General features: G+C 42.2%; 2 protein-coding genes and 1 long non-coding RNA gene across 16 annotated transcripts in view; 1 reads left to right on the top strand and 2 right to left on the bottom strand.

Annotated features, from left to right (window-relative positions):
- BID (BH3 interacting domain death agonist) overlaps nt 1-27138 on the bottom strand; it is a gene marked incomplete at its 3' end in the record, with an annotated part of 54634 nt that overhangs the window by 17010 nt on the left and 10486 nt on the right. The gene's annotated exons all lie outside the window — the stretch shown is intronic.
- Nucleotides 2425-27138, bottom strand: part of MICAL3 (microtubule associated monooxygenase, calponin and LIM domain containing 3) — a 194652-nt gene continuing 169938 nt past the window's right edge. For 8 of the 14 annotated variants that reach the window (XM_081022591.1, XM_081022592.1, XM_081022594.1 and 5 more), the window contains 8 exons: nt 26596-26703; nt 25364-25457; nt 20305-20355; nt 10290-10355; nt 10110-10160; nt 7291-7390; nt 6619-6692; nt 2425-6525 (listed from right to left, as the gene is read on the bottom strand). In XM_081022591.1, the coding sequence (XP_080878717.1) occupies nt 6341-6525; nt 6619-6692; nt 7291-7390; nt 10110-10160; nt 10290-10355; nt 20305-20355; nt 25364-25457; nt 26596-26703 (729 nt within the window). In that variant the 3' untranslated portion in view covers nt 2425-6340. The remainder of the gene's footprint in view (nt 6526-6618; nt 6693-7290; nt 7391-10109; nt 10161-10289; nt 10356-20304; nt 20356-25363; nt 25458-26595; nt 26704-27138) is intronic. The other 6 variants (XM_081022587.1, XM_081022585.1, XM_081022588.1 and 3 more) reach the window with 4 other exon arrangements.
- On the top strand, nt 14076-19653 carry LOC308486487. Its single transcript, XR_013991078.1, has 3 exons — nt 14076-14146; nt 15766-16180; nt 19124-19653. It is a non-coding gene; the product is annotated as an uncharacterized lncRNA (long non-coding RNA).

Genomic DNA, 27138 nt, shown 5'->3' with positions numbered 1-27138 from the left:
GGCTGTGTGCCTCTGGAGAGGTGGGGAGAGAGAGTTGCCACCTCTTCTCTAAAGTCACAGTTGTCGAAGTGTGCAAGAAGTGCAAGATGGACCCCAAGGTAACAAAGGCAGGGACAGAAAACAAAAGCAGGAAAAGAATTCCACTTACCGATAATAGGCTTCTGCTTGTCTTTCTGCTTTTATCAAAGGAAGCCCCTTTTCTGAAGAACTAATAAAGTGACATATAAAGTTTTTTGCAGCGTCTACATGACATACCTGCCATCAAAATGACAGCCTGTACTCCCCACCCCCACATTTAATCTGAATTTACTCTTCCCAGAGTGGGAATGGGGGAATCCAGTAAGTTAAAAAACAACAACCCTGCTGCTAGCAACTTATTTATAATATCTAAATGATTAGTATTAAGCCCCCATCTGAAAGCATCCTGATACTGCATATATAATTATAAAAGGATCGGGGGGGGGGGAGGGGATGAGTCCTTTTAGGCAGGTTCTAGATCTGGCATTCAAAGCAGTTGCCCTAATGGTTTCTTATCTCTGCTAAGGAGAAAAAGCAGGTCTTTCAAATATACCCCCTAGTTTTATAAATCATGATAAAAATATAAAAACCGCTCCTTCTTAGGAATGCTTCTTCATACACTGTGACATTGCAACTTTAAGACAAGGGACTGTGCCAGTTTTATCAGCATGTAGTTCAAAGGGTTCATTTGCTTGAAATAGAAAGGGGTGGGGCGAGAATGCGGCAGACTCGAACTGCAGATTCATACATTTCAAAATCTTCCCAACACTGTCTTCTGAGCTTCCTCTTTCCTAGCAATAGAAAGTGAAACTGACAGCTGTTTTTAGCATGTCTGAACTGCTAAGTTATGAACGATGTATGTATGCTTCACTCCAACTCCTATCTGATAACAGTACTCACAACTGCCCTGCCACGTAGGTTAGGCCAAGAGAGACTTGGCTGTGTCTCAAGGTCACCCAGGAAGCATCAGGACTATCTACGAATCTGAACTTGGGTCTCCTTCAATACTTAGTGCCGTGTCATATTGCCTGAACTGGCAGTATATAAATGCATGCATATATATGTATATATATGCATATGCCAATGTTTTAATTTTATTTATTAAATAGTTATTCTGTCCTTCCTCACCAGAGGAGACCAGGGAAGCAAAAACAAGCGATAAAACCATAAAAACATCTTACAGCCCATTCCAGTACAGATGCAGACAGTGAAAGATCTCAACTTGAAAGACTTGTTGGAAGAGGAAGGACTTCACTATTCAAGCGGAGGGGATTCCAGGGGTAGGTTCCACAACTGAGGTGCTGGAAACTGAGTTCCGGAGAGTTCCGGCTGAAAAAAAGCCCTGGCTCTGCAGATTCACGTATTCGAATATCTGGCTTTCTTACTTTCTTGGTTGTTTCTGCTGTGCTGGTCAGTGGTGGCCATTTTCAAGCAGCAACTATGGAAGAGGGGAGTGATAGTTGACAAATCAGAGAGGGGGGGGGATCAGACAAATCAGGGAGCAGGAGAAGTCAGACAAATCAGATTGGTTTTTTTGTTTGTTTTTACTTTGTCTATCTTTTGCTGATTGGCTGTAGTGATTTCAGGAAGATACCATGGACGGAGGGGTGGGGTTGGGGAGAGACATAGCAAACCCTGCATTACAAGTGTTCCCATAAGAAATAATGGAAATTGTGGGCTCATTATGTGAACAACTTCCAGGGGACACATTGTGATGGTTAAGCAGGAGTTGCATGTATATGCTATTCACATGATTTATTATATTTGTTTTGATATGCTCTGAAGGCAGCTTTTAAGTAAAAAATTGGCCATAGCACGTCAGGCTGCTCTGTAAACAAAATCACATTTTTTCAGCATCTTGAGATACATCCTCTTTTGTTTTGGGATATATATATATATATATATATATATATATGACATGTCCACCATATTATAGAACTCAAGCCACCAATGAAACACTGGAAACACATCATACAAGTAGTGGTGGATAATTAGGAAAGCAATAGAAAATAAAATTGCCAATATGGTATAGCGTCTTTATAAAAAGTCTATGGTGCTCTCAAACTTGTAATACTGGGTTTGTGCTATAGTGGTGCTATTGACATTCTGCTCATGCAATAGGACTTCTAATTCCTCTCCTATCCCTGCCCCCCCTAAATGAAAATGGTTCCAGATGGTTTGCCAACTCCCTAGAACAGATTTTTAAGGGGAGAGAAGAAGGGGCAGTACTGTTGCACAAGTGTAAGACTTGCAGGAGCAAAATGGCAGCATTGTACACAACTGTGTGTACTGCTCTGGTTATTACATCTCAAAAAGGATAGTGTAGAACTGCAAACGGTGCAGAATAGGGCCGCCAACAATTTGCTGTTGGCGTGAACCGTGAAGCAAAATCAAATTCCAATGAAGTAAGAAAAAAGTAATGACTTTATTTTTTTTATTTTTTTTAGTTACGTTGGTGACCTGAGGTGCTAAACTCTCAACACCAACAAAGCAAGTGTGCATAAGAACGTACAGAATGAAATGCAACCAAAAATAGGAAGTAAAACGGGTTGGGATGTTTTAGACATGAAAACAGGTACGGTACACAATTTCCTGTTACACTGCACACACGCCAACAATAAAACAGTCTGAATATCAGAGTTCCCACCTGTCCCAAGAGGAAGATACCACAGTTCCTTGGGACAGGGTTGTTTCACATACATACTTCTTTATATATATATATATATATATGTATAAAATTAAATTACTGCAATGCCATCAAAACATGACATCCCTTCCTCCAATAGCTTTAGTGACATTCTCATCGACCTTCCTTGCTTATGAAGCGCCACTGCTAGTGCTCTTGAAGGCAGCAATTCTTTGGAAGCCTTCTGTCCTTTTATCATGCATTGAGAGAGAAATACCCTCCTCTACCTCTTCATATCAAACAGACTGTTTCGTGGTACATTTTTATTGCAAACAATCACAGCATTTTCTTTTTTAAACATGAGGTTGGAAAACGAATACACCACTTTCGTCTCAGGGCCCAAATGTAAACATTCTGTTAAATACATTTTCTTAAAACCTTGCGGGGAGGGTATCAACTTTTTTTTTTTTGCCATAAAAAGAATTTGTGCTACTGGGTCATGCAACTCTGGATATATTTGTTGATGCTCTAAAATGCTTTTGACCTGGATGTATTTTAAAAAAACAGATTAAAAACCCAGAGGATGCAGCAGGTGTGCTTGTTACTTCTGCATTAGCACCGTGTCATAAAAGGAGGGCCAGACACTGCATTTAAAGAAACCTCTTGACTGACAGCAGGATCAAGCACAATCAACACAACATATTACAGGAAATGTTAAGAGTGGAAGAGGAAATATGATTAATGCTGCTGGTGCTGTCATGGGCTCTAAAACCCCTCTCCTCTCTCTGCAAGGGAGTCTTAGCTGCCCCAAAGAAGTCTGGGCTAACTAGAGGCAGAGCTACACAGTTGCACTGGACCTGGAAAGGACTTTCCCTTCCACTTTCTCAGACAGACTGTTCTACTCTCATTCCACATGCAGCTATAGGCAGATTAGGAAGAAGCTTAGCGTGTCAACGTTTTCCTACAGTGAAAAAATTCAAAGAACAGATAGAAGTGAGTTCAATTACGACCACTTTACAGAACAATCCATTTTCTCAGTTCCATTATAAATTGCACCAGGCACAGCAGAAATAATTAATGCAAATTCCGATTTGCCTCTTTCATGTGGCTAGACACCAAATTTTAACAACTGAATTCTAGCTCCATCCTAAACGAAGGGGAGCTTAACTTCCATTTTGCCATACACTCCCCTGTTGGTCTCTATGGATGTCAAAGATGTTGTCTGAGACAACTGAAGTTATATGTTCTTTTTCTTCCTCAATTAGGGGTGGCTAACCTTTTACTCCCGTTGGACTCCCATCAGCCCCATCCAGCATGCTCAGTAGCCAGGGATTATGAGAACTGTAGTCCAGTAATATTAGGAAAGCCAGAGATTAGTCCCCTCTGTTTTGAAAGCTACAAATAAACACCAGTCCTAGTGAACACCTCCCCCCAAAGTCTCATGAACCATTAACACACAAGTCCTGCTTGTTCTGGGACTATATGTGGTATCAATTCTGCCAGTGTAGCATCACAATCTTTCAATATCTTAATATTCAACAAATGCCAGGCATGGTACCCCTTTGGCACAAAATCTTCTGACACTACATTTCAACACATGCTGTTGTTTCAACAGCTTTCTGTTCAGCGTCATCAGTACTGACATTTTATTAAACAAGGAAGTGGATGGGTGTTTTAAAACCTTTCCCCATTTTCTCTCTCTAGCTTTCCTGTTTTGAAAACACAGCATTTCCTGTTTTGAAACCCAGAGATAAGATGGTGGCTGCTTTAAAGGACATGCCTATTTCTTGGGATGACTGCTTCCTTAAAAAAAAGTTCATTTAAAAAATAGTCTGCGCTTTGTTTGGAGACTAGAACTACAGCTTTCTTTCTTTAAACTAAGCCCAACTGGAGCTAAAAAATGCGAATGGAAAATTCTGTATGTGGCAGGTCGGCACTTTTGAGAAAGTTATTGTGAAAGACATGGTGTGCTTATTAAACCTCTCAGCTGGTTATAGACAAGAGTCTATTCTGTGTTATTTCCTATTTGCTACTGCACTGTAAGACCTTTTTCTGAGCCAACTGAATGAAGGCCTAGGACAAAACCAGTGGGGCTTGTGCTAATCCTTCCCTTGGGAGGCAGATTTTTACAGAGCCAGCATGTGTGGGTTTTTTTTAAATACATGGGGTAAAGTGGCAATGCCACAATTATAATTACAAAAACCTTAAACAGCAGTAGTTAAAATAAGCACAGGTTTGCCATTTAGTAACAGAGGATATGGAGTGCAGGAGCAAAGTCTGCCATCACCACTCAGCTTTGTGAGCTCTCTTCGTGAGGATGCAGCTTAATTGAGAAGACACCCTACCTGGGAACCCTGCCTGCATATTTCCTAGGGTTGCCCCTCAACGTGGTGCAGGGACAAGTCCAAAGTACATAAAAGCATCTCCTCTCCACATCAAAAGTAGCGTGTAACTGTAACAGCATTAATAGAACTCTAATAAATAGGTACAGGGAAAGGGAGAACAGCAAATTAAAAATAAGAACAACAAAAGAAAAAGGTTGGGGAATGCAGCAGGCATACAGATTCACCACTCAAACATTTGCTCACTTCTTAAAAAGGTATAAAACCCAAATCTTTCAAGTATTAAAAAATAAGTTAATAGACATTAAAGGGTCTAAAGTGACTAAAGGGCCCGGGTAGGTCTTTTGCTTCATTTCCAACGTGCAAAAAATAATAAAGATATATATATCTATAGATATAGATATATACGCAAAACCCAAAAACCCATTGAGAGTCTATTCTTGGGGGATTCGAAGCAAGGGGTTTCATCCAAGAGCTCCCGCAAACTGCTTCATAAGTAACCCATTTTCAAAATCAGCACTTTCCAGTGTCAAAATTGTCACAAGGTTCACAACAGAGCAGTCTAATGTCAATGGAGACAGGAAAAACTGTGACTTTCAGTCCAGAGCACTGCATGGCAAAAAGGGGGTGGCTTACACACTCTTCCCCTCTTAGAACAATGGCAACTTGTGGAGGCTGCAGCAAAGAGAGCTAGTCCACTGGAGCCTGTATCTTCTGTAGAAACCACACAGGGCAAGCATTTCATGTCAGCCAGTCTTCCAAGTCTCCAGTCCTCTCTGAATTCAGGGTTCCTCCATACCCAGACAATAATGGCAGCTTCAGGCTTCTTTGGTGAGGAGAACCTTAAACATATACACAGTGTGCTCTGGGGTACAGAGTGGTTTGCTCTCCCGTGGGCTGCTGCAGGGTGATGCTTCAGAAGAGAGTAGCCACTTCTCGCCTTTGTATTTCAAAACAAAAACAAGAACACAACCAGCTAAGTAAATATGAAACGGACAAGCTACGGCCCACCTGAATTGGTTAAAGTTGTGGTGTTTTGTTTTTTTAAAAAAAACATGTTTTCATCTCATTTTTTAGCCTCTCTCAGAGATCGCAAAAACTCAATGGCCTCTTTGCACAGGTCCTTGAGGAAGGCACACAACCTCAGCTGACCACCTCAGGCTTGGGGTTTGCAGGCCTCATACAGACCTCAGCACTTTTCGATCCAACCTCCTTTCAGGAAGAAGCACTCAGGCGCTGCAAGAACCCTCAAGAGGTTTCTATGCCAAGGTATCTCCTCCATCCAGGCAGCTCCAGCCAACTTGGCACATGCCAACTGGACAACGCAGATCGGCAGACGAGTGCGCTGCGAAGCTCAGGACCAGTTTAAGTTGAATCCCTTGGACAGCATGACTGCCTCTAGGTCCTTGTCTTCTTCCTTCTCCCGGAGTCGCTGCTCTTCGAGGAGGGCCACAAGAGAATCTCTCTGTTCCACCACCTCTAGCATTTCATTCAGGATCCTTTTCTCTTCTGACAACTCTTCATCTGTCTTTAGGTGATCTAGGAAAGAAAGGGGCAAGCAGACTTGTCAAACTAGCCAAGGAAGTAGCTGGGGCTTTCTACTGGGAACCAGAGTACATCGATGAGACTTACCTTCCACTGCCATCCTCTCCCGAAGTTCTTGCTGTAGTCGGCTTTGCCTGTCCTCCAGCTCCAACTCCCGAGCGCTGCAAGGAGAGAAGAATAGGCAAATGTCTGGTTTGGGTTGTTTCAGCAGCAGTCTAAGATACTGGCTTAAAAATCTAACATGCTCAGGTAGTAAAGTGTTCCCTTTCAGTACTGATTGTAAGGCAACCCTTCAGTTGTACTAAGAACCTTGTTCAGAACAATCTCCTTTGATGAACATACATGTTGGTTTTTCACCTAAACCCATGTTGCGGAATGGTCAGAAAGGCAGATAAGAAAATAACAGGAAAATGCCAAGTCACTCCATCTGGCCCCTACTGCCCACTGCACATCAGGGCTGAGCTGCAAGGGACAAGATCTTCCTTCTTACATTGACCTTATTTGGAATCATGAATGCGAAGGAAATGCTAAGAGAACCAGGTCTCAGCAGCAGATCACTTCATCAATTTTATAAAATTTTATTTTACTTGGGGCGCCTATGGGTCTCCAGAGCAACAGGATTCCCATCTGTACATTGTCATCACAGCAAAGGTGAAGACAGAAACAGGTTCCATAACATATCTCTGCCTGGGGATAGTTGCCTCGTCTTTCCCCTTCTCTGCGTGGACCAAGCATGCAGAAATTTCTCTCCTTACTCACAATATCATGAGCTCCGACTCATAGCGCACTAAGGCATTCTTCTCTTGCACCAGCTTGAACCACTCCTGCATCAGCTTGGGGTCGTCCTTCTTCCCCATGCCTGCCAAGAGAACAGTTTAGGTCAGCTTGGAGAAAGATTCCCGCCATTTCCATAAATCCAGCAGGCAGGCAGGCAGGAACAAAAATGGGAGTGGGGCAAAATGTGCAAAGAAAGCTGAGCTAGATGCTGCCAGAGCACTCTTGTCAGATCTGCTTGTTTAGTTTGTCTATGGCACACAGGAAGGAGGGTCACCTCCAGTAAAAGAAACAAAAAAAAAACCCACTGGATCCATGTGCCCTGAATCTACCTTCCCCATCACATCTCCCGCCAAACCAATAGCCATAATTTTCAGTATTTTTCTTCTGTTGCCCTTTTCAATTTGGACACTTTCAAACATAGGTCTGACACTTTTCAACACTTTCCAACAAAGCCTACCTGTTTCAAGCCATGTTTTCTCACTCACACCTTACTCAACACCCATTTGTCCACTTTACATATAACTATAGAGCGATTAGTGAACAGTTCCTTGGTGGGCTGTTTCAGAGTTGATTCTGGCTCCTACCAGTATTGAAGTCTTACGTGCTGTGCTCTCCCCTTTTCAAGCCACCTGCATTAACTTAATGACTGAAAGCAACCAGTTCCTGACCACTGCTATCAATAATTTCCCTTCCTCTTGGCTTCATCAGTCACACCAGGCAGATCTGCCTCAATGTGTCTGCTTGAGATCCCTCACTTAAACAAAAAACACAGAATGTGTGGCATAAATACAGGTTCAATCAGTTGAAGTTCACCAGCTCAAGACCACTAGTTCATGGTAGAAAAGCACAAGAAGAAAATCTGTTCACATAAAAAGGAAGAGGAAGCATGGTACCTTCCCAGGTATAGTCATACCTCGGGTTGTGAATGTGATCTGTGCGGGAGGCACGTTTGCAACCCACAATGCCGCATCTGCGCACGCATGTAAAGCAATTCAGCGCTTCTGCGCATGGGATCATTTTGCGCTTCTGTGCATGCACTGAAACCTGGAAGTAACCCGCTCCGGTACTTCCGGGTTTGGCGCGGTCCGCAACCCGAAAACACGCAACCCGCAGCGCTCACAACCCGAGGTATGACTGTATTTCAATAAAAGCTTAATCAATGAAAACCAAGCTAGTAGACCCAGTAGCAAAGCCTGAGATGAAATAAACAGCATAGCCATTTTATGTTATTTTAGAGAGCTACATCCACAACCCATATCTAGTAATGAAATATGCAGCTCTTTATGGGTAGCTGTTTGGATTCAGATCCTAAAAATCAGTTTGGAAGCAAGTGAAGCCCTGGTTATGTGCTCCAGATGATCAGGGTCTTGGCCTAACCACTGTAGGCCCAGAGGGATTCCAGCTGTTTCCTGTCCCTATCAGATTTCACCATCCTATCAGAGGTGTCAATAGTTTAGGAAACTAGTATATGGAAAGAACACAGTCAAGTTGCAGACAGGGTTAACTCCTGTTTCTCATCCATACCATAGATGAGTTCTCATCTCATATAAAACTAATTGGAACATCTATTCTAAGGAAAATATGATGCAAAATTTGTGCCTACTTATGTGCAAATGGCAAAATATTTGTATTAGACACTATTCTAATTATTCAAAAATGCAGACTCATGGGGTTATGGAAGCCCAAGGGAGACACTCTAGAATGGGGATGGTCAGCTACCAAGTCAGATCCAGCTACCAAAGCATTATTATCTGTTCCTGGTAGTGCTTATCAGTACTGGATGGTACTGACTAATGCGTCATTTGTAACTGAGGATGTCGTTATGCAGCAAGACATTATTTCCCATCACGGTCAAGAAAACAAAGTGGTCCAGAGGTTCTTGGTGGCCCTGTTCCTACCACTTATTCTCAGGTAACGAGAATTCTCCTCCTCTTCCAAAACCACCAACACAGCTCCAGAACACAAGAAGCAAACATACACAGTACGAAAATCTCACCCTAGCCAATCATGGCTGTGGATAGCTATACCTATCCATTGCTTGGTCCCAATTAAGCCTCTCTGAGCATCTCTGCACAAGGTGCCCTCATAGCCATGGTGGAAAGAGAGAAGAAGCTTACACATGCAGATGCCCAGTGCATTGGAGCCATGAGAAGCACTGGGGAATCTCCCCACCCTTTCCACTGTGAGGATAATCAGAAAAGAAACTTCTGCACAAAACAGCCAAATACATCTCAACACTGACCTATGGAAACTTTTGTTCATTTGTGGGATGTAGATATATTTTATTATTATTATTTTTAGACAGCCAATGAGCAGAGGGAGAGGCAGGGGTGGGGAGGAAAGATGAACACTTGATGAAAGCACACCATGAAAAGCAGAGAGAGTGGTTAGCCGAAGTTATACATGGCGGTCACATTCCACCCCTTTTCCCCCATGCCTTAGGAAATGGAAACACTTCAGTGGGAATCTGGTTCCACTTGGGATAAAGAAGATGCTTAGCAAGATACGGACTGCAGGAGACCAGTCTGGATTATGGCAGATCAGGAGGGTGCCTTTTCAAAGTCAAGGGTTGTTGGGGAAACCAGTCATTACAAAAGACAGTATGCCTTTAACCCATGTGTATTTTTTTTAAAAAGGAAGTAGACTCACCCCGCACTCCCCTGCAAGTTCATCCAACATGCCAAACAGAACCCTTAAGGCATGAAACTGATGCCACCTCAGTCATTTCTGATCAATTGCGCCAATAAACTTCAAGACTATCCTTATCCCCACAATGCACAGCTGAAAAAAGGATACTGTACCTTTACGATCCTGCCAGACACACTTCATAACAAGGTTGTTATAGAGGGTTTCTTTGAGATTGAAGGAAAGAAAAGTTTGGCGGTGAGCCACTTGATATTGTTGCTAGCTCACTAGTGTCTCTACACCAATCCAATGGCGGTTTGGGAACGGAATGGAGGGAATGCAAGAAATTACATTACCTTCATGGGCACAGCAAGGGCAGAAGGAGAGAGGTCTACGGCGTGGTGTCCCGGCATTGGGCTCAACTTCAATAGAACCAAAGATGGGAGAGGAAGAAAGGAAGGGAAGAGGAAGTTGGAAGTGGAGAGGAAGAGAGGAGGAGAAACAGGGTGAAAATAAACAGACAAGCAAAAGGACAAAAAAGCACAAGAGTGAGAAAGAAAGGAAACAACAAGAAGAAGTAGAAAAGAAAATAATAATACAAGAAATGGAGAAGCAGAAACAAGGGGAACAGTCTACAGATGGAACATCCTTTGTCAACACGAATAATGGAGAAGAGCAGACTGTGGCACTGGGAGGGGAAACAGTGTGGGCCACAAAAGTTACTGGGATAATGGGGAAATGCCAACATTTGACATTTCTTGTGCTTGGTGACTTTTCACCCTCCAGGTCACATGGTGCAGTTAAGAGATAAAAGCACTAAGAGGAGGGTGGACAACATTAAGTTTCTAAAAGACCAGGAGAGCAAATAGGTTTTAAAAGGCCATCTTGAAAATTAGCTTGGCACATTCCATGTGGTTTTTTTGTGACATTGTCCAAGGAAGTAGGTTGACAGTGGCAAGTATTATGTGTTTAGTAAACAAAGGCAGATCATGGCGCAAAACAGGAATGACTGCCTATGATGGGCAAACAAACCTAGACTAAACCAGGGATACAGAAACTGTTGTCCCCCTGACCCAAAGGTTTTTGGATTCTCATTCACCCCAGTCAACATGGCCAACAGTCAGGGTGATGAGAGCTGTAGTCCAGCAACTTCTGGAAGGCCAAATGTTCCCCTATCCTGGGTCTAACCAAAGCCTTGACCAGTATTTTACACATATTCATGCATAGTTTGTATTTCTGGCCCTGCCAATATCAAGGGTAGACAGAAAGTTGAGGACTATGCCCCACTGGTATGTTTGTTTTGTTTGTTTGTTTGATGGGGGGGGGGAGAAGTTTGAGTATGTGGCAATTAATTAGATATAACAAAGTAAATTAACATTTCCCAAATTTCTGATAAAAGAGGTAGTTTGTTTTAAAAATTAATAAAATGGCAGGAATACTTCTCAAATTTACACACTCTGATGCAGAGACTAGCCTCTTCCTATGGGTTGGCACTTATGGGAACCATCAATTATCCAATGAATTCCTCGGTTTGGGAATTATTGCGGTAGATTATACATAAAGAGATGAATAATCTTATAGAATAGGGATGAGGAACTGGGTGCTGCTGTGTACAGAAGTCCCAGCAACCAGCTGATCACTGGGGCTTGAGTAGTGCAGTTCATGGTGCTTTGTTAACCCCCAGTGATCTATATATTACAGAAAGACCTGTGGCCCATTGACTAGTCTGTGAGTAGAATGGAAGTAAAAGAAAAATGCCACTGTGTAATAAGGAGTGACTGAATTTATAAAAAAGAGGACATTTATAACCCACTGGAATCAGATCTACATGCACATATAATGGAGAGGGAAAGCCTCAGTTCTCATTTACGAAGATAAGGTCTGGGAAGGGAACAGCTTTTAGAAGGGACCATCACAGAACTAGAGCAGTAACACACAGGACAGACCAAAGTTAAAAGGGAGGAGGCACATCAGTTTGCAAATAGTGTGTGAATGAGCAATGTGAATCTCTCAACAGGAAGAAACATGTATACTCAGTGTGAAAAGGGTTAAAAGTACATCACATATACATGTTACATGGTGCCCATCTGTATGTGAAGACTCATCTTGTTTGAAGACATTCCATAGTATTCCCAGACAACTTTTTTCTCTCCCCCCCCCTCCAACAAAACCAAACAACCAACAAATTGAATGCCTTAAAAGTATTTTTGTCACTTGGGAAAGAGATCCATGAAAATCCATGTAGTGTAACAATGCACACAGGTTTTTCTTTAAAGTGGCAATGCAATGGTGCTTTGTTTTTACTTCACAGGTCTCCTTCAAGGCCTAGTCTTAGATATTCCATTCTTAGTATGTGTAAAAAATACAAGAATACAAGTGGGTTGATTGGATTAAATAGTTCTAAAATGCACAGTCAAGCTGTACACCAAAGGAAATACTCTCTGAATATTCTTGCATTTGCCGAAGTTCTTCCTCAGTCATGATTAAGGTTAAGATGACCTTTATGTTTTGCTTTGAACTGGGTGGATTCCATGGTGTACTGGGCTGCAACTAGACCAGGCTTCTATGCAGATTCAGTGTGTATCAAGGCTATATATGGAGTTACTACCACTTCCATGGTTGCAGCAGCCTAGTTCTAGCTGCCACACTCAGCGATACAGATTCTGAATGAGTGGTGGGAACCTGTGGCCCTCCAGATGACGTTGGGCTGCAATTCCTATCACTCCTGACCACTACACATGCTAGCTAGGGCTGATGGGATCTGTAATCCCACAAGATCTGGAAGGCCACAGGTTTCCCATTCCTGCCCCACATGCACATGCCAGTTCACATAACAGTACCTCTATGCAAGCACAGACCAGCTCCCAATTTTGAAGGCCATTGCATGGGATCTCACCTGAAGCTTTCCAGGTGAGATAAGAGTAAATTGAGCTTGGAGGCAAAACCACTGCTAGTACGAAGCATGGTTTGACATAATATCTTAAGTGTCTCCATGGAGCCCCCCGACAATCCCCTCCATCTATGGGTGTAACTAAGTCAGTTGGAACCACAGGATACCCTTGCTCCCAGAGTCTGATACTGGAGTAAGCAGAGACGGGTTTCAAGAGATAAGGCAGACTGAAATATCAACTATGGAGGGTAGAGGTTCTTGGGCTTATTCCACCACATCGGTAGGCAGGCCTCTTGCTACTGTTGTCAATAAACCTATATCCAATAGCTACAATGTTTTTCCCAACAGTACCTGCAGCAGAAGCTGGACCATCAATAGAATGTCTTATCCAACTCCATGGATAATCCTCAGAGAATATTCATAGCATCTGATTAGTAAAGATGTGTTGAATAGTCCATTATGTATACAGATAATTCAGTAATATAAATGGATAAATCCTTTCTCCGCATCACTGAACTTAAAGCAAAAAAAGATCACAAAGGCTACTAGACAGCAAACATTTCTATTGCTCGTCAGCAAATGCCTATATTAGCAAGTTATGTGTAGCACACAGACCGCCTGAAAGTACACTCAGAACAAAATGTCTAACAATTTATAAAAGCTCCCATTGCCAACAGATGATGATTCACCACTGGTAACTGACTAGTGAGAGACTATTTAAAAGCCTGCAGCAATTTATGAAATACATATCTTATTGAAAAACTAGACTGATCCTGATCAACTTTTTGCTAGGCCAACTAGGATCAAGCGGCAACTCAACTCACTTTGGGTTTGGTCAAGAAATGCCTTCAAGTACCATGCAGCAAGGCATCAAACTTGAACATGATCACACCATCCTTTTTGTTTTGCTTAGGACATGAACTGAAATAGATCTTATGTAGCTCAGATACTTGCAGAGTTCCAACACAAAGAATACATCCAGCAAAAGATCATTATTTAGTGTATGTTTCCCAAACATGCCCAAGCTAAATGAATCTTGGAATCCAGTTCTATGCATGTTTGCTTGGAAGTACAGGTGCCTAAGTTCTGATGCAATGCACAGTCATCTTGCATTAACTGAACTACAGTTGTATCTTGGAAGTTGAATGGAATCCATTCTAGAAGTCTGTTCAACTTCCAAAACCAAAGTGCAGATTCTGATTGGCTGCAGGAAGCCAATTCGAAACAATCACTTCCAGGTTTGTGGCATTCGAAACAATCACTTCCAGGTTTGTGGCATTCGGAAGCCAAAACATCTGAGTTCCAGGGTGTTTGGGGTCCAAGGTACAACTGTATTACTATAGCAAAAAAAGTTGACAGTAAGACGCATGAGACCCAAAGATGTTACTTTATTACTATAAATGTCTCCCTTTTGTTTAAGCACTAGGTACAGGTACATCTACAGCTTACAGTGGATTATTGTAGGGTTCCGTATGTCTGGATTTCATGGACACCACGTTGTTTTGGCATTTTTGTAACCAGCTCCTGGTTTTTGAAATATGGTAACCCTAGATTATTGCAGCACTAAAATAACTTTAAAACAGATAAACCCACTGTACAAATGCATGCACACATATGTGCACTGGATGCTAACACTGGATACAAACCCAAATTCCATACATTTGGCTGCAGTTAGTCTTCTGCATATGATACCGTATGCGATATATAATAAATATGAAGCACCCCTTCCCCCCTTTTCACTGGATATTGATAATCAGCCAATAAGTGTGATGTATTCAAATCAGCATGCATAATAGCATCATATGATCACTTAAGCTTGGCATCAGATGTTCCAAAACTCAAGAATTCACTCAAGAGCTGGAGAAGGGTGTCCTGCATTATGCATCACCAGGCAAAAAAGTCAAGTCAGGGAACTGAAGCAAGGGTGACTGCTGAACCATTGAATAATAATAATAATAATAATAATAATAATAATAATTTATTTGTACCCCGCCCATCTGGGTAAGGTGAATCCAGAGAGAAGTGGGGAAGTATAAATTTCTATTTGAGCCGTGTTTGACTCTCTGCATCAACTCTGTTCTGATCACCATCTCTGATCAACTCTGTTTTATAATCAATTATACCTCCCCTTTCTTCCAGTGCAGGATTACTCAGCCATAAGCCTGGCATTGGCATCAAATGCTGATAACCATGTTTTCCACCTGCTACAGAGTCCTTGGAACTGACTCCTTACATGCCAAGAGACCAGTACTGCCTCTACACTCCTTGATACTGTTGGCTACACCACTGCCTTCTTTTGCCCTGGTTTGCTAGTGCTTAAAAATAATTATTCCAATATCACTTAGAGACATCCAAAAAGATTCTGGCTACTGGATACATTTTACTATTACACAATAAAATTAAAAATTAATTTGCTGTACAAGCTAAGGATAAAAACAACATGCATTCAACCCAATATCATCAAGACCTCCTGATCGGAAATATTTTCCCCCACCTCCATAATGACAGTTCTGAAGTCCCTGGTATACCAGAAGGCCTCTGCCTAGGCTTACTACTAGGGGATGCTCTGAAAGGACCTTGCAGTGTGTTCCTGAGCCACCCCTGGCAGAGAAGCCCAGGCAAAGTCAAAGGGGGAGGCTGAATCAACCCCTCAGGCTTCCAAGACATTGGGGCCAGAAGATCCAGCCCAGGCAGTTAGTCAGTGAGCGCATGCACACTTGGAAGTGCAGTGTTGCTGTGTAATTATTGAGTCAAAGGCTCATTGTAGCTAACAAAACTCAAGAGCAAAGGCTCTTACGGCACCAGAAGCTGGTGATGGCATGGTTTGGGAGTCTAGGCTATATCAGGCTTCATTTGGAGTCTGCTGCTTGTTGAAGACAATCCACCATCCAGCTCCTTACTTCTGAACCTGACTCCTTTGCCTCCCCCTGCTTCCTTCTTAGAGTTCATCAGTTGCTGAACCCAAGCTTACCAATGCTGCCCTGGATTACTTTTGGACTAGACGGATCCCTTCTGACCTTGGTTTGATCCTGGCACAGCTTTCCGGACTCCCCTTGCTAAGGTCTGGTGATACCATGGCTGGGCTTTATTGTGCAATCTGCCTCCATCTAACCCACTGACCCAGCTGGAGTATGAGTCTGACCAAAGGGTTTGGAGCTTAGCACCGATAGCCCTGAATGTAAACCACTGGAATTTCGCTTCCAATGATGGATATTGGAGTCCAAACCAAGAATAATGGGAGACACCTTCATGCCAGCACCCGAAATTGCTGATGGCGCTGAACACCTAAAGTGATGAGAAGGAAATGCCTGAACTGAGCCCCTTCTCAGCACAACATCCTTCTCCTGTACTCACCAGGTAATCAAGCCATGACTGCTGAACATTTCTTAGGCCATGCATATGCCATACAAGAACATGCGCAGGCATTCACGGGTGTGGCATATATCTCTGACATACATAGCAACTGTTTCTGTAGGGGTCGTAAGAATACACCTGCACGCTGAATCTCTCTCGTATCAAAGCAAGAGCATTTAGTAGCCGGTTCACAAAGGAACATATGCCCAGGGAATGGCAAGAACGTGGTTGGAACATGTTTCCTCCTTTATCTTGAGCAGAACCCATTGTGAATGCAGAAGTCAATTCAGGTTGAGACCCACTGGTTACATTTACTGGCAAGAGGAAGGAGAGGACTTTCTGTCACTGCCTTTAGAAGTATATATAAATTTTAGCATTTATACGGTGCTTTGTGAAGTGCCTTGGCTATTCAAACCAATCATCCTATTATATCTATTACAACAGGCATAGAAACACATTATATGCAACCATTTAAGGCAGCCATTATTAAGCCCATACTTCCCCAAGGTGGCTCAGTGAGAACAGCAGAGGTGAGGTTTGAACCAGGGATTCCCTAGCTCGCAGTTCAGCCTCTTAGCCCCTATGCTACAGTGACTCTTGAGCACTCTGGCAGCCCTGTGAGGAAGTACTGAACAAACACCAGTCACAGAGGAGTATAAAAAGAACTAACACTACAAAGCCACGTGTGTCTTTTTCTGCACATAACACTGCATTTTATTTAAAGGGATACTGCCAAGTAGTGAAGTTTTCTGCTGGGGATTAAAAAAAAGGAAAGAAATCAAGACAGATTAAAATAATAATGATCTTCCATTTGGAATTGTGAATTATTACCGCTATCTGGGCTGGAGTTGAAACTAGCAAAAATAAAAAAATAAAAATGCTTTTAAAACCCCAAAAGTGTAAGGAAGAAGTAACTATAGCTAATATTGCAGACATTTATCCAAACAGGAAATGTAGGGAACAAAAGGATATAATCGTGAGAAGCAAATAAGATTTATTAATTTACTTATGCTAGTTCTTTATGACAGAAAGTGAGGTTAGTTAACGTGAAAAACGACAGTGTCCCTTTAAATGACTCCGATGACTACTTTTTAAAGCCACTGTTAGCAAAAATGACAAGACTGCTGCCTTCAAGAGAGAATTAGGAAGGGAAGGGGGGAGGGGAGAGGGAGAAGGAAGTGTGGGAGCTGCATCAGCTAGGAGCAGGACCTGTTAGGTGTAACTTTGCATTAACCCTTTTACAGCTCTGTCTGTGGGCACACAATGCCCCCTAGCGGCACACTTGGAAAGAAACCCCACATAGGCAGAGCACTGGTCTCCAGAGAGGAGCCAGCAACTCTTTCTAGCAGGGATGTGTCATTTTGCTTTGAGCAAGGGCTGGAGAGCCAACAGCATTTGCTCCACCTACTGATTGACTCTAGGTGAGTGGAGGCATGGAGAAAGGGCTTAAATCTTTCTGTTATCTCCCACAACATGTTAAAACAAGAAATAGTTTGGTGGCCGAGGACCTCAGGCACTTAACTCTCCAAACTGACCTCTGTATTAGGCTACTGAAGTATGGAGGGAGAAAACTGGCAGAGCATTTTGCTGCTCACAATGGGGAAGAAAGGGTCTATGTCTCATTTGCATGGAGGAAAGGTGCAAAATAAGGAAAGGGGGATCCTTTGAGATTTGGGACTATGATAGGCCCAGGTTAGGAAATTCCTGGGGGCCTATAACCTCCTGGGCTACCACTTACCTATTTCTAAACTATGAGGGTTGAAACCACAAAACACTGTTGATCTCCTTAACCTGCAAACTGCCAGTCTGAAGAACACGGGTAGCTTGCTTGATTTTTATGGAAGTGACGCAGCTATAGTTCAAAAACATTAGTGATATACAAAAGTCACCTTAAGGAGACTTGGCAATACATCCTTCTGTCACCAACTCCCAAGGAGTAAGGACCAGAATTTAAGACACCTTGGAAAACAGCTGTAGTACCAAAGATGTGTTGAATCAGTCCTGCATGACTGGTAACCCACCATGTCAAATGTAGCCCACCAGGGTTTCAAGCAACATCTGATGTTTTGTTTTGCCCCAGACTGCAAAAACAGGAAGGCTATCAAGTACCTGCAATGTCATAATACATGACCAGTGAGCTTGATGGGACACAATTTGTGCTGGCCTGTGTTAAAGTTGTAATATTACTGCAGAGCGGGGGGTGTTATTCATAAAAAAGTCACTATATATGGGGGTGGGGGGAAGAAAGACAAAAAAAGAGAAAAGAATAGGAACTATATCATGTTGTGGTGATCTTTGAGGATGAACTTTACACAAGGAAAGAGAAAGAGCCTGTGAATACCATCTGAGGGCTTGTTCAAACTCTTTTTTAATTTCAGAAATGACAGGGCATGTGTAACATTTGTGTACTCTTCTGGCCACCCTTCCATTTGTAGGAACTCTAGCACTCAAATTGTAGTTTGGCAGTGCAGATTAAGTGTGATAATCTGTACAACTTCCCCTACAATAACAGGTAACAGTATTTAAAGAAGCATAGAATTTAAAAAGAAAATATAGTCCTTATAAAGTGTAACAAAGTGTGTTGAGGGGGCAGCTGTCACTGCTTTGAGGGTTGGGAACAATCCTTGAGGGAGAATAAAGTATATAAATGCTAGATTATCTTTGGGAAGAAAAATCTAATCAATAGCTTGGATTTACTTATCAATAAAATGCATGGCACAACTAAGTTTAGGGGCTAAACTGGACGTGGCTAGCCTATGGCCCTCAATCAGTCCCAAACAGCATGGCCAACAGTCAGGGCTAATGAGAGCTGTAGTTCAACAACATCTCAAAGGTTAGCTACCCCAGGTTAAATTATGAAGTTTGAAAAGAGGCCATGATCCAGAGAGCTCCTTTAGCTAAAGTCTTGTACATGTACCCCAGAGGTCCCTCTGTTTTTCATTACAGCACCACCACCTGAAACTACATTCAAGCTACAACTACTTTTCACAGCAGACGCTGACCACTGGCAAGAGCAGCAATCGCATGTCTCTCTTTCTCCTCTTCCTGGATCCCCTGCAATGCTTAGAAATTAAAAACATGCAACATATAATATTGCACTTCCTTGTCCCCCTCCATTTCATTGGCTGCCACAAGAATGTGGCACTACACATTTTTAAATGCCAGAAGGATAGTCAAATTAGAACACTGCGGCAAAAACATAGTCTTGCGGCACCTTAAATACTAACACATTTTTATGGCATAACCTTTCATGGACTGAAATTCTTAAATGTCACCAATGGAGAGAGGAGGAGGAGATGACTCAGGGTTTTTTACCTCCATGTTTCAGAAATGGTTTCTCCAGTATTATTGTGTTGGAGGAAAAAGAAGGCACTCAGCTTACAAGAGAGTCCCCTGTGCATGCACAGAACTCAGCACGTGACACTTTGGATCAGGCCTCCAGTGAATCCCAGAATAAAAAAGGAAAAAATTCAAAATGTGTACAAAAGACAATTTGTTGCCAAACAAATTTTGAGTATTAAACTTCTTTCTCAGTAAAGGTTATTTTAAGTTGTTGCAGAGGTTTATCCTGGTGGAAAAAAAGAGTAAAAAAATCAACCCTTGAGAAGGGGTTTAATATTCAAAAAGTGATGAGAAATAAATTCTCTGCACTTCTGCACATCTCTTCCACTTTCATTCCTGTTTTTTTTCCCTACAGGAAACCACAATGGAAACCATTCCCGCCGCCCCGTGTCACTGGGGTGTTTTGCAAAAAACCTAGACTTCATGTGACATGGCCCAATTGTGCATCTGACTGCTAACTAGACGGCTGGTGGTTCGAGCCCACCCTGGGAAGGCTGTGAGCAGGATTCCTGCATTGCAGGGCGTTGGACCAGATGACCCTCAGGGTCCCTGCCAACTCTGCAATTGTGAGATTCTACGACTCCAAAACACTGCTCATTAAGGACTGCTAGTTCTCCTCCGAGCTGGAAAAGGGGTTGTGCCCTAGCCAATCAATTAGGTGCAAGACTGGTTTCTTCTCATTGCTTGTGAGGAGCCAGGGATGGAAAGAAGTAGGTGGAGGGAGAGGGTGGCGGGAGCAGGTGTCAGCAGGGTTAGTGCCAGCAAAGAGGTTCTGCCATACATACCACCCAGGTGCAAGTCGATGAGGTCACTGTAATAAGACTCTCCCCAATAGTCTACAACAAGGAATCGGTGAAGAGAGAGAGTTATTGGTTCAAGTACCCACCCCTGCTAGCCCTCCCCACTCCCTGCCCAGGATTCAAATCACTCTGTAAGAGAAATTGCATACATAAGAGAAGCAAGACAGGGAAAGAGAGAGACAGAAACAGAAGAAACAAGAAATCATGCAACTCTATAATAAATATATACACATACATATATACAGTATATACTGTAAAGACAGGGGGAGGATAAAGTATTCCCTGGTAAATAGGCAGGGAGGACAGGCAGGCATGGATTTCCAGGCAGAGAAGGAGAGCAGGCTGGATTCTGTATGAGGATTTGTCACCTATACTGGTTTGTATCAAGATGAGACACTGCACTGTTATTTTGGGGGACATTAAGGAAGGACCCACAAGCATTCTCCAGTAGGAAGGGAATTTGGGGAAGGATACATCTCCATTCAAGAGAGCTGGGGAAGATGTTGGGCTGGGTCTTCTCATTTCATCCTTCTTTTTATTCAGCTACATTGTTTTGTGTCGGCTAAGCAACCAGAAAAGTACTAGGGTCTTCACTCTTGCAGCTTCTTTTTGGTAAGTTTTTTCACCTCCGGGGTAAATCCATAAACAAGCCCAATGGAATCTGGGATCTTGCATGTAAGATTGGTCTTGGGAAGGCTAAGGGCATAGCCAATTCTTTGGTAACTTTTCTCACACATCTACATTCCTGCAATCACTTTCCATAAATGGCAGATACTGTTTTATAGGATGTGTTGTCAGAAGTAGGAAACATGAAATGGCCACATGGGCCGGGGGTGTGTGGATTTGGGCAAGGAACTCAACACCATATAGCTAAGAAAAACTAAGCAGTTGCCGTGCCCCTTCTGCAGAATGTAAGGGTTCTTCCCCTAAAATAACTATGTTCTACAAAGAGTCTCCATTCTGACCCAAACGAAAACCCCTCCAGTTTAAATAGGGCATCCAGTATGCCTAATAATCATGTCAATGTCTGCTGGGAGTATATAACATTTGGAAATCTTTATACATTCTGGTAAACTATGAAGAGCCTTATTAAAGCAGTAATGATGTATGCAACAGACTTTAGGGTCACTTAACTTAAGAGAACAAAAATATGTATGGAAGATTTAAATCCTCTGAACTGCTCATCATAAAGGGTTTCCTTGTGTTTCCAGGATAACACTTTTCAAATTAATTTATTTCTAATCAGAAATAAAATGTCAATTGTTACTTTAGTTTCAACCCCTAAGAAGGAAGCACCATGACAGACTCAAGAAAATTGGTGTCAGAGTTGTTCCAATGCTCAAAAATTTCACTTGGGTCAAGACAGGTTTGGACCTTCTATTATGCAAACTGAGCCAGTTGGCCTCAGGTGCCAGATATTTTGGGGAAAACCATTAAAGGCCACCGAACTATAATTAATTATTATTACTACCAAGTAGTAAAGGGGACCACAGTCGTACCTTGGATCCTGAATGCCCTGGAACTCAGACTTTTTGGCTCCCGAACGCCACAAACTCAGAAGTGATTGTTCTGGTTTGCGAACGTTCTTTTGGAATCCGAACATCTGATGGGGCTTCCACAGCTTCTGATTGGCTGCAGGAGCTTCCTGCAGCCAATCAGAAGCTGCGCTTTGGTTTCCAAATGTTTTGGAAGTCGAACAGACTTCTGGAACAGATTCCATTCGACTTCCAAGGTACGACTGTACTTGGATTTTCTGCCTGGAATACCAAAGTGCATTGGGCTGTTTATGGAATGCACAAAGTATGTTCCTTTGACACATCACACAATAAGATGAACTTTAGTTTTCAATATATAAAGTAGCATAGAAAGTGTACAAAAGTGCTCCAGGCAGAAAATCACTTCCTATGTACAGTGTCTATGCCGTCTACATACGGCAAGGGCATGTATGCTGTGTGTTTATTACAACATGATGAGCACATACCATGTCTGTTTCACCACAAGTGCACATAGTAGGAGAGCTTTTGTGTATTTGTCCCATGTTAAAGTGTGCATGCAATGCTCCTAACAATAGAAGCAGTATCAATGTAGAATAAGTCTTGCGTGAAATGGACACAAAATTCTAATTAACTCATACACAAGGAAGCTGTTTTAACAATAAAGAATGGGTAGTTTGGGGAAGGTGTTCTCTTCCCATCTGCATTACCAAAGCAGAAGCTCCTTTTCCAGCAAACCTATTACTAGCCATTAAGAGAATAAGGCTTTGTAACTGTAGTCTGCAAGGCATATCAGTTTGGCCAATACTATATACACTGCATAAGGCAGTCAAGGTTGTTTGGACAGTATACAGAAATAAGTTACTGCTGATATTGAAGGTGTGTAAGGAAAAAGAGGTTTTAAGGCACATGAAAATCTAAAAAATTAATAATTCTCTCATCTCATGAAACAAGAGCATGCCCCATTAACAGTACATTTTTCATGGGATTACTGAATATGGACATCTTTCAGCTATAAATCCTGAATTCAAAAGGCAATTATTAATACTCATAGGCACACCTGTGAGGCCCCAAAAGAAGCCAACCTTTTCATTTGTCTCTCCCTCTCCACTTCCCCATCACATTTTAGATATCTAAAGCCATCTCTAATAATTTTCTGCTTGCCAAAGCACCACCACTGCCCATGAAGTGTGGCAAGTAAAGCCCTCAGTTGTTTGCAAAGCTCCTCAAATTCTGATGACACCACCTATAAGGATGCTGGGGGACAATGAAATGAATGTCAGGTGACAAAAAAAAGAAAAGAGTTTGAGATGGCTGTAGACTGTTGAATGTAGAGGTGCATAATTCTTTCTATTCTTTTAAAACTATATACCTGCATTCATTTTATGAAACAATTTAAACAACAATATTTAAATAGTTGTAAAAGTATTCCAGGGATTAAGTTCGACTGAGTACATGATTTGGCCCCAGCTGATGCTGTGAGCTACCACTAGCAAAAAGCTGCACTCTGCAGTCCTACCAAAACATATTCTCAATAGATTCTCTCCCTTTCAAGTTGGAGGCAATCAAATTCTCTATGATGCAACAAGAATGACTCTGAAAGCCTGAAAAAAGCATTTTAAACCAGAGTCAACTGCAGGATAAAATAAGCAAGTTTGGGCAGCTAGTGGTGATGGCACTATCAAAGTGTACTCATTAACTCAAAAATGTTAATATCTGTATGTAAGCTTTAGGGAAGACTGCCTTTGAAAATAAGGAGAAGGTATGATGCTCAGTTTGTGATTGTGGTGCACTAGATGTTGCTGGTTTCAATCTTAAAGAGATTAAGTCCCACACAGTTCCCTCCCTGGGGCTCCCTTGCAGGTGCCAAGATCACTGTAGGCCACTCTCTGCAAAGTAATTTTCAACTATAAGGATACATGAGACTTCCCGAGGGCTAATCCACAATTATGGAATTCCTAATCTTTTAAGATTTGCCAAAACCGGGGTATCTAACACAGGTAGGGAAAGTCTCCTGTAACTGGGGTGGCATTTGGTGGTCAAGGACAGCACACAAGGGATTAAAATTTAATTCATCCTGTGTTGCCTTTGATATTGTTAAATCTGTCTCAAATAGGATGTTATTTACCAGGAGATTTCAGAATAGGGCAGGATATACATCATAATAAAAAGAAATACATTGTAATAATTAAGTGTAATGTTCAGGTAGTATCTGTTCTTAGTGCACTGATTGTCCGGTCACTGATAATCCTACCGCATTCCTATTGGAAATTTCAGTGTGTCAATCCAAGCTTCAAACAAAGCAGAAAAACAATTCTTCCAGGCTGTTTTGAGGAAAGTCAATTTAGTTACATTTCCCTCCCAAACTTAAGGTCAGTATAACAAAATGTTACTCGTCTTTACATATTCTCAAAATTAAGTTAAATTCATTTTCACCAAGTAGGTTGCCTCTTACACCTCTGGTAAATGGATCATGTGAAATAACCTGGGCTTTTGTGTATTTGCCTCTACTTGTTTCTCAAGGAAGGAGTGACAGAATATGTCAAGTGAGGAAATCATCATCTAACTATGTTCTCTCCCACGGGTGAACTAGACATTATGGCAGACACAGGGCTACAGGTAAAACAGTATTCTCATTACTACTTCTTCCTCCCTCGTAAGGTCTAGTGAAACTCACCATGCAATGTCTTGCAGTGAATTCTCTCACCTCGGCACCCAATGAAGAAGGATGGAGGCAGGGAAAGTCAAGAGTGACGACATCACGTTGCACAGCAATTTTCACTGGGCATTAAGAAGGGTGTGTGGGCAGAAGACTACATGCAGAGTTTTGGGTTTTCAGTAGCAGTCCTGTGTGTGCAGTAACATCTAGTTCTGCTCTTAATGTCTTTCATCTATGTTAATTCCAAGTACCATTCATTAGACCAGGCCATCAAGTGTAGAGGTTCATTCCATTAACAGCAGATGACGATGACAACAACTGTTTCACATATTGTATTGAATTTCTGTTTCACACGCCTTGAAGCTGCGCATGATTTTGCAGAGAGCATGTGATACTTGCTGGGGCTGTTCTGTGATGGTCCCTTATGAGGGTGCTAATGCTGATTCAAGGCACAGTGAATTAAAAAACACAAATTTATATCAATTACTTTCTTCTCTTTTTCATCTTGCTGGGCAAAGTGGAAGCTTCCTTGCCACAACCAAGTTTTATTCCTAAAGGAAAGCTAGGCAGATGGGTAACCTATATGCATTACCACCTTTTTGCAATAATTGGACAAAACTTTGTCCTGAAGAGGTGAAACGTATTTTCAGAGCAAATGAAACCCGGCTAAGGGAACTTGCCATTTAGGTAGCTTCACAGGCAGAGAAGCCCAAGTTCTGATAGAGAAGGGAAATGGTGAATTTTAATTCATTTGTTTAAAAAGATAATTTAATAAAAGAACTTGCAGCTTAGGAAGGGACCAGTCTGTAAAGCTAGCTCACAGGTTGTTATGAACCTTTGCATAAAAATGTAGTAAGAAAAGAAAAACACAAGATGGAAGACTGGAAGGTACCTGCTTCTCCCCTAAGAGCCTTCTCAACAGCAACTCCCCTCTCCTCCAGCTGCCTTTGCTTCTCTTCTACTTGCTCCAGCTGTCGTTGGATAATCTATGGGAAAAGAGGGAAACAGACACATAGGTCCTCATTCTCCTGTGTTCAAATGGCAGGATACTAATGTCAAGAATCTCCAGTGCTTCCAAAGCAGACCAGCGCCACCTAAGAGCTGTTCCAGAGGCTCACACCAGAGGGGCCTTAAGGTTTTGTAACTGATGATCAACTCCTGGGGGAAAAGAGAGCATGGATGTTTTCCAAGCAGTGGCCCATCTGGGAATTCCCCCCCAAGTACCTGGTTGGGCAACATGCTCTCCATGTGTCCTTAAAAATGGTGGGTGAAGCATCCAGTGTGTGCACACTATGGGGACCAGGGGCTCGTCTACACTTTTGCTTTCCTCCAGGGAAATCTACTCTTTAGCACTGAATCGGAGCAAACCTCAATCAGGTTTCCCATGGATTGACTTTGCTCCGATTCAGTGCCAAAGAGTGGGTTTTCATGAGGCAAGCAGCGGGGCAAACAGAAAACTTCTCAGACATGCTTTCTAGGCATGGGACAAGCAAAGTGTGGACAAGCCCTAGATATGTGGGAAGTACTCACACACCTTTCCCAAAAATACCTTCAAATAATTTTGGAATCTTTCATCAAATCCTACCTCTTCCACAACATCTCTTTACCATAACCCCCTACTATATTTGAGTAATATGAATTTGTGTATATTCTTCCTCTTGCCCCAGTGTCCACCTCCCTCTCCTTTGTCTCCATTTGGTCAAAATCTAGACTGAAAGCTCCTCAGGGCAGGGATATGCCTTTTTGTTTGTGCTGCTGTGTGAAGTGTCTTCAGGATATTGATAAGTCACACATTCTCCAGCTACTGTTTTGGATCCGTACAAGGCAGAAGTGTACATAGGTATATTGCTTGCAGCTGCTCATACAGGTGTCTTACAAAAGCAGCACTCCAGGCAGCAACAAGAGAGTAATATGTACCGTTGTCAAACCTTACATGTAGGAAGTGCAGTTAAATTATGGGAAAACATCAGGATCATACCACCAGACAGGTCAATGTAATGTGACCTTCCTCGAGACATGCAGTTTTCTGATGCACACTGCAAAGATGTGCACAAAGAAGGTTATCTTCTTAAAGGCTCATGATTTTTTCTTCCTGGAAATTATGGATGAAAATTATGGCTTTACCTGAGCCCTGTGTAACCTCTTCAGCTCCTCCTGCTTGGCTTGACGGCGAGCAGCTTTCTGCACCCGTCTGGTCAGTTTGGCGTTGAGCTCATCCTCCGTGTATGCTTTCTGCAGCAATAAAGAGAGGAATGCATTTCAGTCCCTTACAACAAAGCTGTCAGCCTGAATAAGTAGGAACAGAAGGTGCTACTTGCTGGACTTTCTTCTCAGTGGGCAAACTGTCAATTTGAGTGCTAACAGTGCAGTGCGTGGGCCTTGGTGCAGAAGTAAGGTGTGAAAGAAAGGCATGAATCAGGTGCAAAGCAGTGATTTAACAGAGAGCTTCCAGTTACAGCTGCATCCTCTTCAATTCTCCTTGTGGCTTGCCCTAAAGATAGGAGGTGTCCCTGATTTCATCAACTTTCTTACAAAGAAGGGAGCCTATTGTATTACTTTTTGACCTAGGCAAAGTAAAAAAAATAAACCCATGACCAAATCATCTTACGAAGTAGGCTGAGAGTTCGTTGTAGATTATAGCACATGGTATACTGCCTATTTCCTTGT

This window comes from Podarcis pityusensis (genome assembly GCF_964106645.2).
Source record: "Podarcis pityusensis genome assembly, chromosome: 10".
Taxonomy (NCBI): Eukaryota; Metazoa; Chordata; class Lepidosauria; order Squamata; family Lacertidae; genus Podarcis; species Podarcis pityusensis.
Note: the sequence above shows the minus strand (reverse complement) of the source record. Positions and strands in the feature narration are given on the sequence as shown.